A 16,789-nucleotide genomic window follows, 5' to 3' on the forward strand; every position below is an offset into this window, starting at 1 on the left:
TACTCTGACTTCAGAAAAAACTCTTTGTTGATAATGTTGCTATAGATGCTTAGGAATGTAAGAGAAGAAAATACAATTTGCATTAATTTATTTAGCAAACACATAATGAAGATGCTATAGATCCTAGACAATTTTACATAGTCATTGTTATGCTGATATTGAATGTCATCACATCACTGAGGAAATCGTTATTGAAGCCATTTGCAGTCTGTAAATATGAACTTTATCTACAATAAAGAAAAGTATAAGTGATGATTCTCTTATTGATTATTTTATCTGCTTTTTAGGAGCTCTGCCAGGAGAGCTTCCTTTGCCATTATTTTAATGGTCATGGCTACTATTGATCATGCAACAAATTTGCATTAGAAATATATGTTTCTAAATAATAGTCATAAAATTTTCTACTTGAAAATTCATAAATTAAAAACTTAAATGCACACATAATAAATAATAGTTTTATGTTCATAGGATATATTATCTTAAAGTAGATTTAAATAGCTCACAATTTGTTAACAATATTAATACACAATTAACAATACACAATTAACAAATATAACAATATTAATACATTAAAATCATTTGTAACAATATAGTAAAGGAAATTTTTTTGTTAAAATCTTTAAAATATTACCATGATAAAATATTATTCAGTGGCCCATATGTACCTATACACATGTACATATGTATGCAGGCACATTGACCCCCCAATGTGCTCCTATATCTGTGTTAGTCACATAGTTTGATGTTAATGAAAAAAAAAAAAAAAATATATATATATATATTCCCTGTAAAGAGAACTCTCATGCCTTCACTTAAAGGTGAAGCTCTCTCACTTTTTCAAAAGTTTTTTAGCTCTATTGAAAAAAATATTTGCAAACTGATGAGGCAAACACATTGAAATTCATACTATAGTATCAATTCATATATAAATGTAGTTCAGTATAAATTTCAGTTACAGATTCCTATGCAAATATTTCAGGATGGTCACCGTGACCTAGTAGTTGAATATTTTTTTTTAAATCCATTAATGAAGCCCCTTTCAGATAAGATGATGAGATTTTATGTTTTATTGAGAGACAGATAGCCATCCAACATCAGATAAGGAATGGTAAGTCATATTAGATTGCTTTTTGAGTATAATGTCTTTTTTCTAGAAAAGTTATGCTAAGTCCCAGATGGTGGAATCAAGAACAATAAGTGGAAGTTATTAAAAAGCTCTCTCTCTCTCTCTCTCTCTCTCTCTCTCTCTCTCTCTCTCTCTCTCTCTCTATATATATATATATATATATATATATATATATATGTATACATATATATATGTGTGTGTATGTATACACATATATACATATATGACTCATTAAGCTTGATTTCTATTTTATTTAAGAGAAAACTTCTTTATCAGTTATAGCAAACTAAATTCAAAATGATTACCTTGGTGTTAATGGTTTCCTTCTAACTGAAATCTTCAAATATGGGATAAATGATGTTTACTTTTCAGATAAATTGTAGAAAGGATTCTTGCTAAGTCATTGGTTAGATCTCATAATATTTGAAGTATCTTCCAACTATGAGCCTCTATGATTCTGTGATTTCTTAGGTAGATTTGCCTGCCATTGAATTTAGCAATTAAGAAATGTCTAAGATATAAAAGTTTTAGTTGATTGATAAAGATGGAAGCCAAACTATAAATAGTTAAGAAAAGAAGAAGGAAAGCAGAGGTGTATCTATTTTATAGATATCTCACTCCACATCCTATCTACAGCTCTGCTTGGTTTCAACTCTATAGAACTCTGTGTAATTACTTCCCACACACTCTACCTATTTAGACAATATAGCCACAACAAAGAGGAGAGGTAGATCAAGTGAGGATTTTCTTTTAAAGATGGGGAAAAAACATGGACATGTTTTAGGCAGCAGGGAATCAGCCAGTACATTTGGAGAATTTGAAGATAAATAGAAAAGAGTAAGATAACAGATAGTGGTATCTATTGGAGAAGACAAAATAGAATTGAATGACTTGTACAAATAGAAGCGTTTCCCTTGACAAGAACAAATAACATCTCTTCTTCATGTGTTATAAGGGTAAATATAAAGATAACAGCAAAAGGTATTTGGTAAAATGGAGGTGAAGAAGAGGTGAAAAGTGGGAATTCTCTTTATCTCAATTTTTTCATTAAAATATGAGGTAAGTTTCTTACATGAGATAGTGAGTGGTATAGGAACTATGAAAGGTTGGAAGAAAAAGAAAAAGCTTTAGAAAACCTGCTTTGGTAAGTGAGATTGTGAGTCAATTATTCTCTCCTTTCAGTGAGATCTTATAACATAAATTTATACTGAACCTACACTGTCATAATTTTCTCCAATTATTCTTCTTTAGTACTTATCAAAGGGGTAAAGGTAAATTTAATGTAAAAAGACATCAAACACATTAAACTAATTTACTCTAATATAAGATAAACTTAATTTATTCTGAGATCTGTCAATCATGTTAGAATAGGCTGTTTAATTTTCCAAGAGTGTTGTGAGTCAATAAATTGATGAATATTTATTAAGCATGCATGTACTAAATTCCAGGCAATGTGCAATGCTCTAGAGATATACTTTTAAAGAAGAAAGCCCCTTTACAAACTCAAAATCTAATGGAGGAGAAAACATTTTACAATTATGTACAAATAAAGATACATAAGGCATAATTATCAGAGGGAAGGCACTACAATTAAGAGAAATTGGAAAAGACTTCCTTTAAAGGTAAAACTTTAGTTGAAAGTTGTGGAAATTAGGAGGAGGAAATGAAGAGGTAAAATATTCCAAGCATGGAAGCTAACAGGTGAAAATATCTAGCTTTTGGAGATGGAATTTTGTGTGGGAAAAATACAAAGGCCAAGGTCACTGAATAAAAGAAAAAGTATGAGGAGTATGTAAGGTGCAAGAAGACTGGAAAGGTAGAAAGAAGGAAGGACACATTATGAAGGACAATAAATGCCAGAGGACTTTATAATTGATACTTTAAAAAAAAAAAGATGCTGTGAAGCCATATTTCACTAAACAGATTTCTGTCCTTTTGACAAAATGAATTTTAAAAAAATAATTTGATGAAATATATTGTGATAGTGATATTTCAAGAAGTCAAATTTTATTGTGTACTATGAACAACTTTCCCTATTCAAAGGCTGTATTCCCAAGTGATTTTAAATATTTTTGTGGTATGTTTTCCCTCCTGACATACCCTTTACCATGAATATGCATGGAGCATGGACTGGCTGGGTGTATATATGCCTAGCACACTCAGAAACAATAGGCACACCTATTCTCTCCATCAATGACTGACTTATAATAGCACCACATGGTATAGTACATCTATTTGATATTGCCTTCTGTCTCTCTAGCCATCATCACCTAATTTTCTTTTCACTCTTATCCCACCCAAATTTCAAATTACTGAAAGTTTTTATTTGTTTGTTTGTTTGCTTTTGTTTTTTTTACCACTGATAAATTGTTGTTTTTGACAAAGCAAAGGAATTTTGAATGTGCACTATGTCTTTTTGAATTAATATTCAGCAACTACTTTTTCATATTAGTCAGTCAGGACATCTCAATTAAACAAACTTTAAACTGAGAAGTGAATTATATAATCAGACCTCATGCCAAGTGTACTATACTTCTCAATTGTTTCACTTTACGTCTGAATTAATCCAAAGTATTGTGATATATTAAAACTCAAATTCTCTAACTGATATGTCAGAATGCTGCAATTATAACTGAGATAGAACAGTATTTCAGGATGTAGAGAGCACACTACCTGATTAATTTTAAAATCCACTGATATTTAAAATCAAGCTCAAATGTGTCACTTAAAATCTCAGTCACCATGGAAAACTAATGAATCATTTAGAACTCTACATTGTTCCATATAATATGCAAGTTATCTCTTTCCAAAATTAGAGAGTTCAAGAATTTAGATATTCTTAAATCAGATATGGAATTAACAGGAATTCAGTTATGTAATTATTCTGAACCTCTATTTCCTCATCTATAAAATAATAGCATTGTACTGTTTTTTTCTGGGGTCATCCTTACTCTAAAACACTAAGAATCTATGCAAATGATTGTAAACTACCACACAAAAGTCAAATTATAGCCAACTTAGTCTTGTATTGTTAGTAGCAGTAGTAGAAGTAGTATCATTAATAATGATGATGATGATTATAATAACTGACCCCTAATGGCTTAAAAGATTGAAAAATACTTTACCTGCTTTCCCTGACTTCCTTCAGGTTTCTATTAAAATTCTACTTTCTGGGCAAAACAAACAAACAAACAAACAACAACAATAACAACAACAACAACAACAACAAAACACCCTTTCCTGATGCTCCTTAATTTTAGTTTCTTCCTTCCAATATTATCTTCAACTTCTCTTGTCTGTATTATGTCAGTACATTATTGTTTTCTTCCCTATTGGGTTGAGAGTATGAACTTATTATATTTGTTTTTATTTCTATGGAACCACATCACTTGTCACATTGTCCAGCTCATACACAGTATGTGGTTAATTAAATGACTATTGAGATAACATGTACAGGGTATCCCAAAAGTCTTAGTGTAGTTTAAAATGTAAAACTATATTGACTTTTGTCTTAAAATTAAACTAAGAGTTTTGGGACATCTGGTATAATATCATTTGATTCTTAAACATTTCGAGCAATGGTCTGCATATACAATAGTTATTAATGTATTTTATTTTAATAAATAATTTAAATTGCATTAATAATATTAACATTTTATCAAAATCATATGCATATTCACATATTTTATTTGTTAGTTATTCTATTTTATGTCATGTATTCTATTTTGAATCAACAACTGCATTTGTTACAAAGCTTCATAATATTTTCTGATGTTTTCTACTTATTGGATAAGCATTTTTCCCAGAGGTCTGAGAAAAGTGAAAGAAGTATAGGGTTATAAAATGTTTGATTATTTGTTAATTGAAAAGAAATCCTGAGTTTCTTTACACCATAAATATATTAAAAATACTGCCTTATTTGCTAATGAAATGCTCATTGATGTCATTATTGGAAATGTCATTATGATATATATTATGGAATGCAAATATAGAGATAAAAAAGATAACTTTATAAAAACATTAACTATGAATTTCCACTATACTGAACTTCCAATGACCTAATACTGAAAAACTAAACAAAAATGTGACTCGACAGAAAGTGAAAACACATATGTAGAAAAAAAATGAGAAAAATTCAACAGACTTTTTCAATAACTAATGCAGTTTTACGTATTCTAGTTAAGTGCCATAAGCATTAGGAAATCATTATATGCTGCCATGATTTCAGAATGTAATAATTCTAAATGCTTGTCATATAACTAGTAGTTTTTTTTTTTTTTTTAAATATCAGCAATCAGTGATTATCATGTACTTAGATAACACGTATTGGGATAATGCATTAAGAGCAATTTAGTATGAGCAAAAATAAATAGTTACAATATGCTTACCCTTAACATTTTTTGTTTTGTTTTGGAGTTTCTCCCCACCCCCTCTGTTGAGGATATAGGTTGTAAAGAAGATACAGAACAGGACATTAAATGTAGAAGCTAGGAAGGAAATTTATCTGAAGCCTCCCAATTCCCTTTGCATTAGAATAATAGATTTTTTTAGGATATCAGGGGATCCTTGAATCAATCTTGTTTTACCTAAAATATATATCTTCTCTAAAATAATGCTAACAAAATGGTCAACTAACCTCAGCTTGTATTTTTCTAGTATTAAGGAATTCAGTAGCTTTTAGTATACTCATTTTACTGTGGACAGCTCCATAACTCCCCAAGTTATTCCTATTCCATTTTTGGACAGTTTCATCTCTCTATTTCTTTTGAATAGGTATACCTATTAACTGTACTTTTTCAGTCCTGTGATGCATCCCAGGAATTCTTAATTTTACCTTCCTTTAAAAGATATATTTGTCTCCTTATGCTAATATTGCTAGTATATTTTATATATTAGCAATATTCCATAGTATTAGATAACCAAATTCATAAATACAGCCTTCCTTTTTTTCCATAATTTTCAAAGAATTATTGAAATTGATATTTTCTTCCTATTCTTTTATATTCTACTTCTTGACCCTTATTATCACATCCAAATCATAACTTATCTTTCTCCTTTCATTTTCTCTTAATCAGATCAGACAATATTTTATGATGATACATTTTTCTGACTTCCTTAGAAATGTTCTAACTGTGGTCAAGACTCCATGATTTTTGTGGCATACATAACATGTTGCACAAAGCCCAAACTCATTCATAGCTAATTTCTATTCCATCTCTTAAATGTCATTGCATATGTTTTATTTTACTTTAAATTTCTAACTTCATTTGACAACAGAGATGAAAACATATTTTTGCCGCTTAATTCATTCAGTTTTCTACCCAAAGTTTCATGATCTTACAACAATCCAGATTACTTTGTTAATACTACTAGTTCTCAAGAAAATCCTGTAAATGGTAAGCAATACCAGACTTAGTACATTTAAGGAGTGTTGTTAATCTCAAAATTACATATTGGGTAGATAGTTCTTGTTTTATTGGAATGTTTTGCCATTCTTCTTAACAAGCTATCATCATAAGTAGAATATCTTTTATTTCCTTTATGTATGCTATCTTAGAACGATATGACACTATCTAATTCCTGGAGATAGATGATAGATATATAAGTAGATAGAAAGGTAAAGATAGATAAACATGTATGTAAATAATTATATCTACCACTGTATATCTATTTTTCTATATCTAGATATAGAAAGATAGATACACACATACACACACACATACATATATATATATATATATATATATGTAAGTTTACATATGTTTTTCCTTAACAAATTCCTTGATGTTATCTATTGATAATTTTTATGCTTTTATAGCTCTTGTAAAATTGTTACCAAAGACTTGGCCATTTTGAGAAGAACCTTAAACTTATGCCTAAATACGTAAAATATTTTTTTCTCAATGTTCAACATTCTTCTATTTTTCAGCTTCCTTTTACTCATTGTTTCTGGTTTTAATTCCTTTCTTATTGTTTAGTATGTTCATCTTTGTTCACTTTGTTTTTTAAACCTTTTTCTACCGCCCCCTCTCCCATTCTCCTCAGGTCTTTTTTAATCCAAATTAATCAGAATAATTCATCTACAAAGATAACTGGGAAAGTAGAAAGACGTTTTCTACATCTTTCATCTTCTCTTCTAAAAGTCAAATTAATGTATACTTTATTAAAAGTATATTAGTAAGTCATTTTTGGCAGAAAAAATGACTGTCTGATCATTAGGATATTTCTCTTAATTTATTTGGTTTATTTCTCTCTGATTATGGAGAGCAATATGGAATCACTCATTAAACAAAATGCATCTTCATTATAGTCTGAAATGAAGGAAACAGTTATTTCCTGTAACATCCTATAATCTCTGGATTTTATAAAAAATAAAGATGAACTAAAAACATTCAAAAGTAATTATTTTGGAGAGATTTCTCAAGACTCTCCATAACTATAAAAGAAGACATTCAGTAGAATGGGGAGCCAAACTATCACCAGTATTTAAAGTTTGGATTATTGTAATTTGCCTAAAATTTGAAATCTCTTTGTTAATTACTGGTTTTAGTGAAGATCTAAATCTTGGCAAATTCTATCACTTATTTATCTCTTCATCCTTCCCAAATTCCTTAGCAATGTTAGAGAAAGTCATGGAATCCCATTCATTTCAATTATTATAAATTGAAACTTTGCATGTATAAACTCTGTTATGTCCTCAATTCTATTTGGAAAAAATTCTATTTAACTCCTCAAATTCTTATTTAATTCAAATAACAATGATCATAATTAATAATTACTAATATTATTATCATTTAAAAATGAATGTCCCTTCTACAATCCATATTTTACACATAGAATAAAAGGCTAGACTTCTATTTTGCTAAGAAAAGTGAGAAAACTATGAAGATTTTTCTTTATTCCACTTATTTACTCTTAAGCACATCTCATTTGCATCATTTAACTCTCCTCCTTTCTTCAGCTCAGAGGAAGGGAGATGCATCCTGTTCCCTTTCATAGAATAACAATTCTACCTATATTCTTTAGCCAATTCTTGCACATCTTCTATAGGATCTTAATCCTGAATTTATGTCATCTTTCTCATTTACCTTGAGTCTTTCCTTTCCCATCTTTCTGCAAATATGACCAGTTCTCTCTAGTCAATAACAACAATAACAACAATAATATCAAAAATATTTTTCCCAATAACTTTGTCCTTTGTCTGATCTAGTAAACATAGTTAATGCTTAAGTTTCTGTGTTTATTTCCTCTCCTCTTTTCTTAAGCTCTCTTTGCAATCCTATTTACTCTTACAATGTCAATTATCACTTTTTTTTTTAAGCTCAGTCCCAAGTGTTAGATATGCATGTAAATTATTGTTTGAAGTTTGAATCTACATATCAATTCTTAGGAAATTCATTTAAAAGCCTTTTGTTTAATATTCTGCTACTAAAGAAATGATTAAATAGTAAAAGATATATATTAAGCATATTCTTATTCTGACAGTTGCATTAAAGAAAAAGGCATACAAATAAATAATAATAACCACACTGGAAATTTTTCCTTAAATGATTCTAAAATCTACATGATTTAGTGAAAGATTTTCAAGCAACTAATTTAAATCAATTTAAATTTCCTTCTAATGCCAACGTAATTATTATATTTCCAGTTGATTCAGACAATCAGTGTCATGGACAAAGATGACCCTCCTCGAGGACACAAGTTCTTCTTTGAACCAGTTCCAGAATTTCCTCTTAATCCAAACTTCACAATTGTAGATAATAAAGGTATACATGAACCTTAATCATCATATTTATTTATTATTTATTTCTATGAGATACTATACAGCTTATCATCTTATTCTTATTCTTTCTTATAGATAATACAGCTGGTGTCCTGACTAGAAAGGATGGGTATAGCCGCCATAAAATGAACACTTATTTCCTACCAATTTTAATATTTGACAATGATTATCCAATCCAAAGTAGTACTGGAACACTAACTATCCGTGTGTGTGCCTGTGATAACCAAGGAAATATGCAGTCCTGCAATGCAGAAGCCTTGATCCTTTCAGCTGGTCTGAGTACAGGAGCTCTCATTGCTATTCTCCTATGCATTCTCATTCTGCTTAGTAAGTAACTCTTTAAATAAATATTCTTTCAAGTTGAAAATATCTAGCTCTTTTTTTATCAACATTACATCTGGCAAACACTTGTAGATGAAGAATATACAATGCTATTTTCATTTTCATATTCTCTTAGTTTTACACAGTGACAATAGTGGGTTACTTTGTAATTATATTGAAAAGGGCAGACTTACACTGCTGGTGTTTATAAACAATTCCAAAATAAGAATGAATTTGGTAAAAATACCCAGTGTCTAATAAGCAAAGGCATTCAAACTTTTGCAATGTTCCCACTAATTACAAGGAACACCTTAGTAATTGCAACATGCATTTTTTATATAAAGGTGTAATGCTCCAATTAAAGAAATGAAAGAGTGAATGTATTTTGATTTGTCACTTATAGCAAGGCTTATAATTTTTTTCCCATATAAGTGTGGGGTTCACAAAAGCAAATGTATTATTTGAGTATATACTAACAGGACAACCATTTGATTCAATTAAACAGTTGTTCCATTGTCAAACAATTCTAAAACATTCATTTTCCTAGCTGTTCAGCCAGAAATCCTTATGCTGAGGGCAGTGAGGCTAGCCAAATTTATTTTCAAATGTTATTCCAAGCTGGCAGCTTTTCACTGAAAACCCTTACAGACCACCTGGATAACTTCCCATTGGCCAGGAACTCTTGCAGGACTTCAGTGAAAGCCTGAGGGAAGTGGCCGAGAAATCATTTGTGCAATTAAAATGATACAAATTCTTTAAAAAACAAACAAAAAAGCATTTTCTTGGTATAGAGGAAGGGGCAAATCATGCCAGCAGCCAATACACAAATAACTACAACCAGCTGTCAGGATGCAACTGTTCACATACATTAAAAATATTTTTATGCCCCCAAGATGATTCAGTTTTGATTATACATTTGCTCCAACTTCTTCTGAATTTATCTCATTTCCTTTATCCATAAGGAACTATTATTTTGTGCAATTTCTTTCAATTACACATAGTAATACCTATGTGCACTATATGTACTATACATTGTGAATTTCTCTGTATCAGTCTAACATGTAATATGTAGAACAACTGATTTCCAATAAATTCCTTGAATTTGGAATATTTATCTCTATCAAATGAAATCTACTTTTCTCTCTGAACAAAGAAGTGACATGTTTCTCCCCTTTACAACTAAAACAACTAGAAAAATCAAAAGTGCCTTATTTTCACTTTTTAACCATTCCTTCTAGTTATTGTATTTATATCTAGTTCTTTCTTCCATTAAAATTTTCTCCCATTCTAGAACTTTAGTCATTTATGTGGCACAAATTCTTCAGAAAAAGTATACTAAACAGATATTTATTACCCTCTTTTTGTCTTTTCTTATGTGAATAAGGTGGCTGCAGTGTGATCATACACAAAACCATATTTTGAAAGTCATAGTGCTAGTCAGTATGATACCTTCCCTCCCCCACAAATACATACATATATAGATAGATAGATAGATAGATAGATAGATAGATAGATAGATATATCTATATATATATATATATATATATAATTTAAATAAAAGAAACAAAAATAAGAGATTATTCTAAAATGATCTCTATCTTTCAAATTAAAGTGGAAGATACAAGTTTTAAAGGAGTGGTATAGACAATTGTGAGCTGATTTTTTTTAAAAAGTAGAAAATCACAGAACATTTTTACAATGATATAAATGAGCATAAAGGCATAATTACATTATATTTAGTTTAAAAATGGGATAAAATCCAACTACTTAAGGGTATATATACATATAATACACACACACACACACGCACGCACACATATATATATATATATATATAATGTTGATGTCATTTATAAAGGCTTTGGAGCACCATGAGTCATTGTACCACACCAAATAGCATTTTTCAAAAAAGGTCTATTCATAAATGGCATATCAAGTTCTGCTTTCTGCAGAGTTAAATAAACAAAAACAGAACACATATATAATACGTAAAATCACAAGCTTTTCCTCTAAATTTAGGAAGGTCAACAAACCCTAAGATACTAAGTAAATGCAAGGGACAGCCTGACTTTTTATAGTTCTTTCCTCAATGGAAGAGGACTATATAAATTGTTGTCAGGCTTACACAGAATTCCAGACCTAGACAGGAAAGGGACAAGCATTTTTAAATCTTATGACTATATAAAATATGGTAATTATTTTTAACTCAATGTAAATATGTAGTGTGAATTTTCAAAAAATGTAATCACTTTGCCTGAATTCATTATTTTCACTAATGTTATATAGCTAAAAATATAGCTAGATATCTAGCTATATTTTTCCTCAGACTCTAGGTTCTCTGATTTCAAAGAATAACCAATTACTTTTATCTGGCAATTTTAGACAACTCAGATCCTCATAATATGTTTTAGTCCCAGTCTTTAAAATTTATCTTTTTTTTTTCCATTTTCTTTCTCAGTTCTAGTTGTGCTATTCACTGCACTCAAGAAACAGAGGAAAAAGGAACCCTTAATCATTTCAAAAGATGATGTTCGAGACAATATTGTAACCTACAATGATGAGGGGGGTGGGGAAGAAGATACACAGGCTTTTGACATTGGGACACTACGGAATCCAGAAGCCAGAGAAGACAGTAAACACCGAAGAGATGTGATGCCTGAAAGTATTTTTCAGATAAGGAGGACTGCTCCACTGTGGGAAAACATTGATGTACAAGACTTTATTCACAGAAGACTAAAAGAAAATGATTCAGACCCCAGTGCTCCACCTTATGATTCCCTAGCAACATATGCTTACGAGGGGAATGATTCCATAGCAGATTCCCTCAGTTCCTTGGAATCTCTTACTGCAGATGGTAACCAGGATTATAATTATCTCAGTGACTGGGGACCCCGATTTAAAAAACTTGCAGATATGTATGGGGGAGATGAAAGTGATAGAGACTGAAAAAAGTTACTAGTGACTTACTAAGTTATTATTAATGAAAGTGGTATCTTTATTACTAAATTAAGTGGCCTGCATTCTCTTACTTGGGGGAAAATACAAACAAACATACAAACAAAACATACGTGTTGTCTTAGTAAGGGTTTGCTTAATCAATATGTCCACATGAATCAATATGAACAGTATAGATATAAGAAGTTTTGAGACTCTTGGCCTAAAAATATTGGAAGGAAGATGCATCACATCAGTATTGAAGAGACCTTTAAAAGGCTTTTTGTGCCTTTGCAAAGTGAAGGAAACTTTAATTTCTTATCTTGCTTACAATCACCTTTATTATATGGGACATTTGTGCAACTACTTTGTAAATTAATATGAAAAAAATCTAAATAGCAACTACAACTACGCCTGCCATATTTATTGATTTTAAAAAGTCTTTGTGTTGACTCATTCATGATATTTTTATAAATGTATATTTATATTTTTATATTTTTATGAAATAAACTAGTATTTATAAAAATCAAGCGCTTCTTGTTTTCTAAAGACATTTCATTTTCCCTTTTTAAATAGGGAATCAAAGAATCTTAGAGTCAACTATGTCCAAACTCCAAATAATTAACCAATACTTGCTAGAACACTCCTGTTATAAGAATATCATTATCTCCTGAAGCAATCATCTATTCACTATTCAGTTCTAATTATTATAAATTATACCTTTATATGATATTCTTTAACACATCAATATGAATATAATATAACCCATGGAAGAATTTTGGTCATATGCTATTTTACCCATATTTTTATGTGAATTCCATACAGAGAAATTAACCAATATCCTGAAAGACTTTACTATTTTTTTAATATTGTATGCACGTTAATGTAACACTTCAAGTATATAATAATCTGATGTCCTTTCCTCTCACTAAATTATGTGTACTAGTCACTCTCCTAGTTGTAGTATACATACTTGGCTCATATCTCTCAGACCACTAATATCTTCTCATTTGCCATGTACAATGCATTGATCCAATTTTGCTCTCTCAAGATAACAAGTAAGTCAAATCATTTTTCTACTAATCTTGTCAAATATTATTTTAATATATGTCTAACAATTATATCCTCTTGACCCACTGCTATGCCCCTATAAATTTTTGGGGTGGATTTTTAAAAATTTTGTGCATTTTAAGTTTCTTCTGAGCTAATTTAATCCTGTTTTGCTTATAGTGCACACCTTCTCTCATGAGGGCATGCTGTGCTGGGTGATTTTTTGTCAGTGTCTCCCATGTCATGCAATCAATTCTAAATTCTTAGAGAGACCTGTAGTAAGTTCTCCATAAATGTTCTTTGGCAAATGTATATTTGGCATTTGAACAATATGACCACCCCAACAGAATTACTCTCTCTGCAGTAGAATTTGAATGCTTGGCAGTTTAGTGCAAAAAAGAATGTCATTGTCTAGTATTTTATCTGCCAGGTGATAATCAGAATCTTCCTAATACAAATCATATGAAAGTGATTCACTTTCCTAGCATGGTGTTGAAATATTATGAAGGTTTCAAAGTCATACAACAATGTGGTCAGCACAGTGGCTCTTTAAGCCTTGGTTTAAATGTCAGTCTAATATCTACATCTACAAACAAAGCATTTACAAACAAAAATCATGCACTAACACTCCTTCCACTTTTTTGGCTTACACTTTTGGCTTATAGACTTTTCAAGTTGAAAAATTCATCATCAGTGCAGTGGCTGAATGGTGTCATGTTTGTCCTCATTAAAAGCATTTGACAACTTGCCTGAAAAATCATGCTAAAAAGCATGAGAGCAAACACATAGCCTTGTTTCACTTCATTGGTGAATTGGAAAGCTTGAGGACATCTTCAGAACCCAGGCAAGCATGCCATCATGGAATTGATGTCACTACTGATGAACTTATCTGGGAAACAAAATTTTCACCTAATTTTCCATAAGCCCTCATGACTGACATTATGAAAAGCCATTGTCAGATCTACAAATGTTGTATACAGACCTTTGTTCTACATCAGATATTTTGCCTTGATTTGTCAGGGAGCCTTTGGCCTGTGTATGATTAATATAGGTTTAGAATTTGCACTCAGCAGACATAGTATTTTTTTAATTGAAACTTTTTATTTTAAAAACATATGCATAAGTAATGTTTCAACATTAAACCTTGCAAAACCTTGTGTTCCAATTCCCCCCTTTCCCCACAGCCTCCCCTAGATAGCAAGTAATCCAATATATGTTAAGTATGGTAGAAATATACATTAAATCCAACATATACATATACATTTATAAAATTATCTTGCTGTACAAGATAAATCAAATCAAAGAGGAAAAATGAGAAAGAAAATAAAATGCAAGCAAACAACAACAAAAAGAATGAAAATGTGATGTTGTGACTCACACTTAGTGCCTACAGTCCTCTCTCTACAGATGGCTCTCTTCATCATAAGATCATTGGAAATAGTCTGAATCATCTCATTGTTGAAGAGAGCCACATGCATCAGAATTGATCATCATATAATCTTGTTTCTGTGTAAAATGGTCTCCTGGTCCTGCTCATTTCACTCAGCATCAGTCTCTCCAAGCCTCTGTGAAATTTTCTTGCTGATTATTTCTTATAGAACAATAATATGCCATAACATTCATAGACCATAACTTATTCAGCCATTATAGAGCTAATGGCATCTATTCAGTTTCTAGATTCTTGCCACAACAAAGAGGGCTACCATAAACATTTTTGCACATATGGGTCCCTTTCCTTCCTTTCAGATCTCTTTGAGAAATAGGCACAGTAGAAACACTGCTGGATCAAAGAATATGCACAACTTGACAACTCTTTGGACACAATTCCAAATTGCTCTCCAGAATAGTTAGATCAGTTAACAACTCCACCAACAATGTATTAGTGTCCCAGTTTTCCCACATCCCCTCCAACATTTGTCATCTTTTCCTGTCATGTTAGGCATTCTGAGAGGCATGTAGTGGTACCTCAGAGTTGTCTTAATTTGCATTTCTCTGATCAATAGTGATTAGGGCACCTTTTCATATGACTAAAAATAGTTTCAATTTCTTCATCTGAAAATTTCCGTTCATATTCTTTGATCACTTATCAATTAGAGAATGGCTTGAATTCTTATTAATTTGAGTCAACTCTCTTCCTGTTTTAGAAATGAGGCCTTTCATGGAACTCTTGAATGTAAAAATGTTTTCCCAATTTATTGCTTCCCTTCTAATCTTGTCTGCATTATTTTTTTCATACAAAAACTTTGTAACAATGTAATCAAAATTATCTATTTTGTGTTAAATAATGAGCTCCATTTTTTTGGCCACAAATTCCTGTCTTCTCCATAGATCTGAGAGGTAAATTATCCTGTGTTTTTCTTATTTTTGCTTATAAAGTCATTCTTTATGTCTAAATCATGAACTCATTTCAACCTTCTTGGTATAGGAGGTTAGGTGTGGGTCAATGCCTAGGTTCTGCCATACTAGTTTCCAAATTGTAAAATGGTATTGTGATGTATTTTGATTCATGCATAAATTGGATTTAAGTGAGGCAGAGTTGGATGAAGTTCTCAGCTTCAGGCTATCTTCCAGTTATTACTGTCCATTTGCAGGACAGAATCAAGATGATAGTCATGACTCAGAATGAAGTGGATGACCTTGGTGTTTTCTATTAGCTTTAGAGCTAATCGAGCTCTAAACACTTGACAATGTCTACTTCACCTAACATCATAGTGTTGGAAAGTCTTCACATACTTTGTAGACAATTCCCTAACTCACCATAGGGCTTGATATCCTTTAGTTATACTCAGTTTTATCCATTTCCCTACATCTGAAATATTGTCCCACTTTGTCCCTGCCTCATGGTTATCTTGGATTTCTTCAAGACTCACCTCAAGTTATATTTTTAGCAAAAGGTTTTCCAGATTGATCCCACTACTTTTGATTCTCTAATTACATTAATTTACTAAAGAAGTTTTTTTTTTTTTGATCAATGCCACATCATTGATGCATTGAATTTGTCAAACAAAAATCTCAGACTAATTTTTTAAATACAACAAGCATTTTTATTAGTTAATATAATAAAAATAATTGCACAAAAATATATAAGCTAGAATGACTCTTTTTTATTTTTTAATTTTATAATTATAATTTTTGACAGTATATATGCATGAGTAATTTTTTTAATAGCATTATTCCTTGTATTCATTTTTCCAAATTTTCCCCTCCCTCCCTCTACTCCTTCTCCTAAATGACAGGCAATCCCACACATTTTACATATGTTACAGTATAAGCTAGATACAATGTATTTGTGTAAATCCAATTTTCTTGTTGCACGTTAAGTATTACATTCCGAAGGTATAAGTTACCTGGGTAGATAGACAGTAGTGCTAACAATTTACATTCACTTCCCAGTGTTCCTTCTCTGGGTGTAGTTGTTTCTGTCCATCATTGATCAACTGGAAGTGAGTTGGATTTTCTTTATGTTGAAGATTTCCACTTCCATCAGAATACATCTTCATACAGCATTGTTGTTGAAGTGTACAGCGATCTTGTGGTTGTGTTCACTTCACTCAGCATCAGTTCATGTAAGTCTG

The 16,789-nt window shown here is 30.9% G+C and overlaps 1 protein-coding gene across 1 annotated transcript in view; it reads left to right on the top strand.

Annotated features, from left to right (window-relative positions):
* Positions 1-12,620, top strand: part of CDH9 (cadherin 9) — a 236,508-nt gene extending 223,888 nt beyond the window's left edge. The window contains exons 10-12 of the mRNA XM_074279075.1: positions 8,775-8,892; positions 8,985-9,236; positions 11,689-12,620. Of these exons, the coding sequence (XP_074135176.1) occupies positions 8,775-8,892; positions 8,985-9,236; positions 11,689-12,176 (858 nt within the window). The 3' untranslated portion in view covers positions 12,177-12,620. The remainder of the gene's footprint in view (positions 1-8,774; positions 8,893-8,984; positions 9,237-11,688) is intronic.
* The last annotated feature ends 4,169 nt before the right edge of the window (positions 12,621-16,789 follow it).

The sequence above is a fragment of the Sminthopsis crassicaudata genome, chromosome 1 (genome assembly GCF_048593235.1).
Source record: "Sminthopsis crassicaudata isolate SCR6 chromosome 1, ASM4859323v1, whole genome shotgun sequence".
In the NCBI taxonomy this organism is placed as follows: Eukaryota; Metazoa; Chordata; class Mammalia; order Dasyuromorphia; family Dasyuridae; genus Sminthopsis; species Sminthopsis crassicaudata.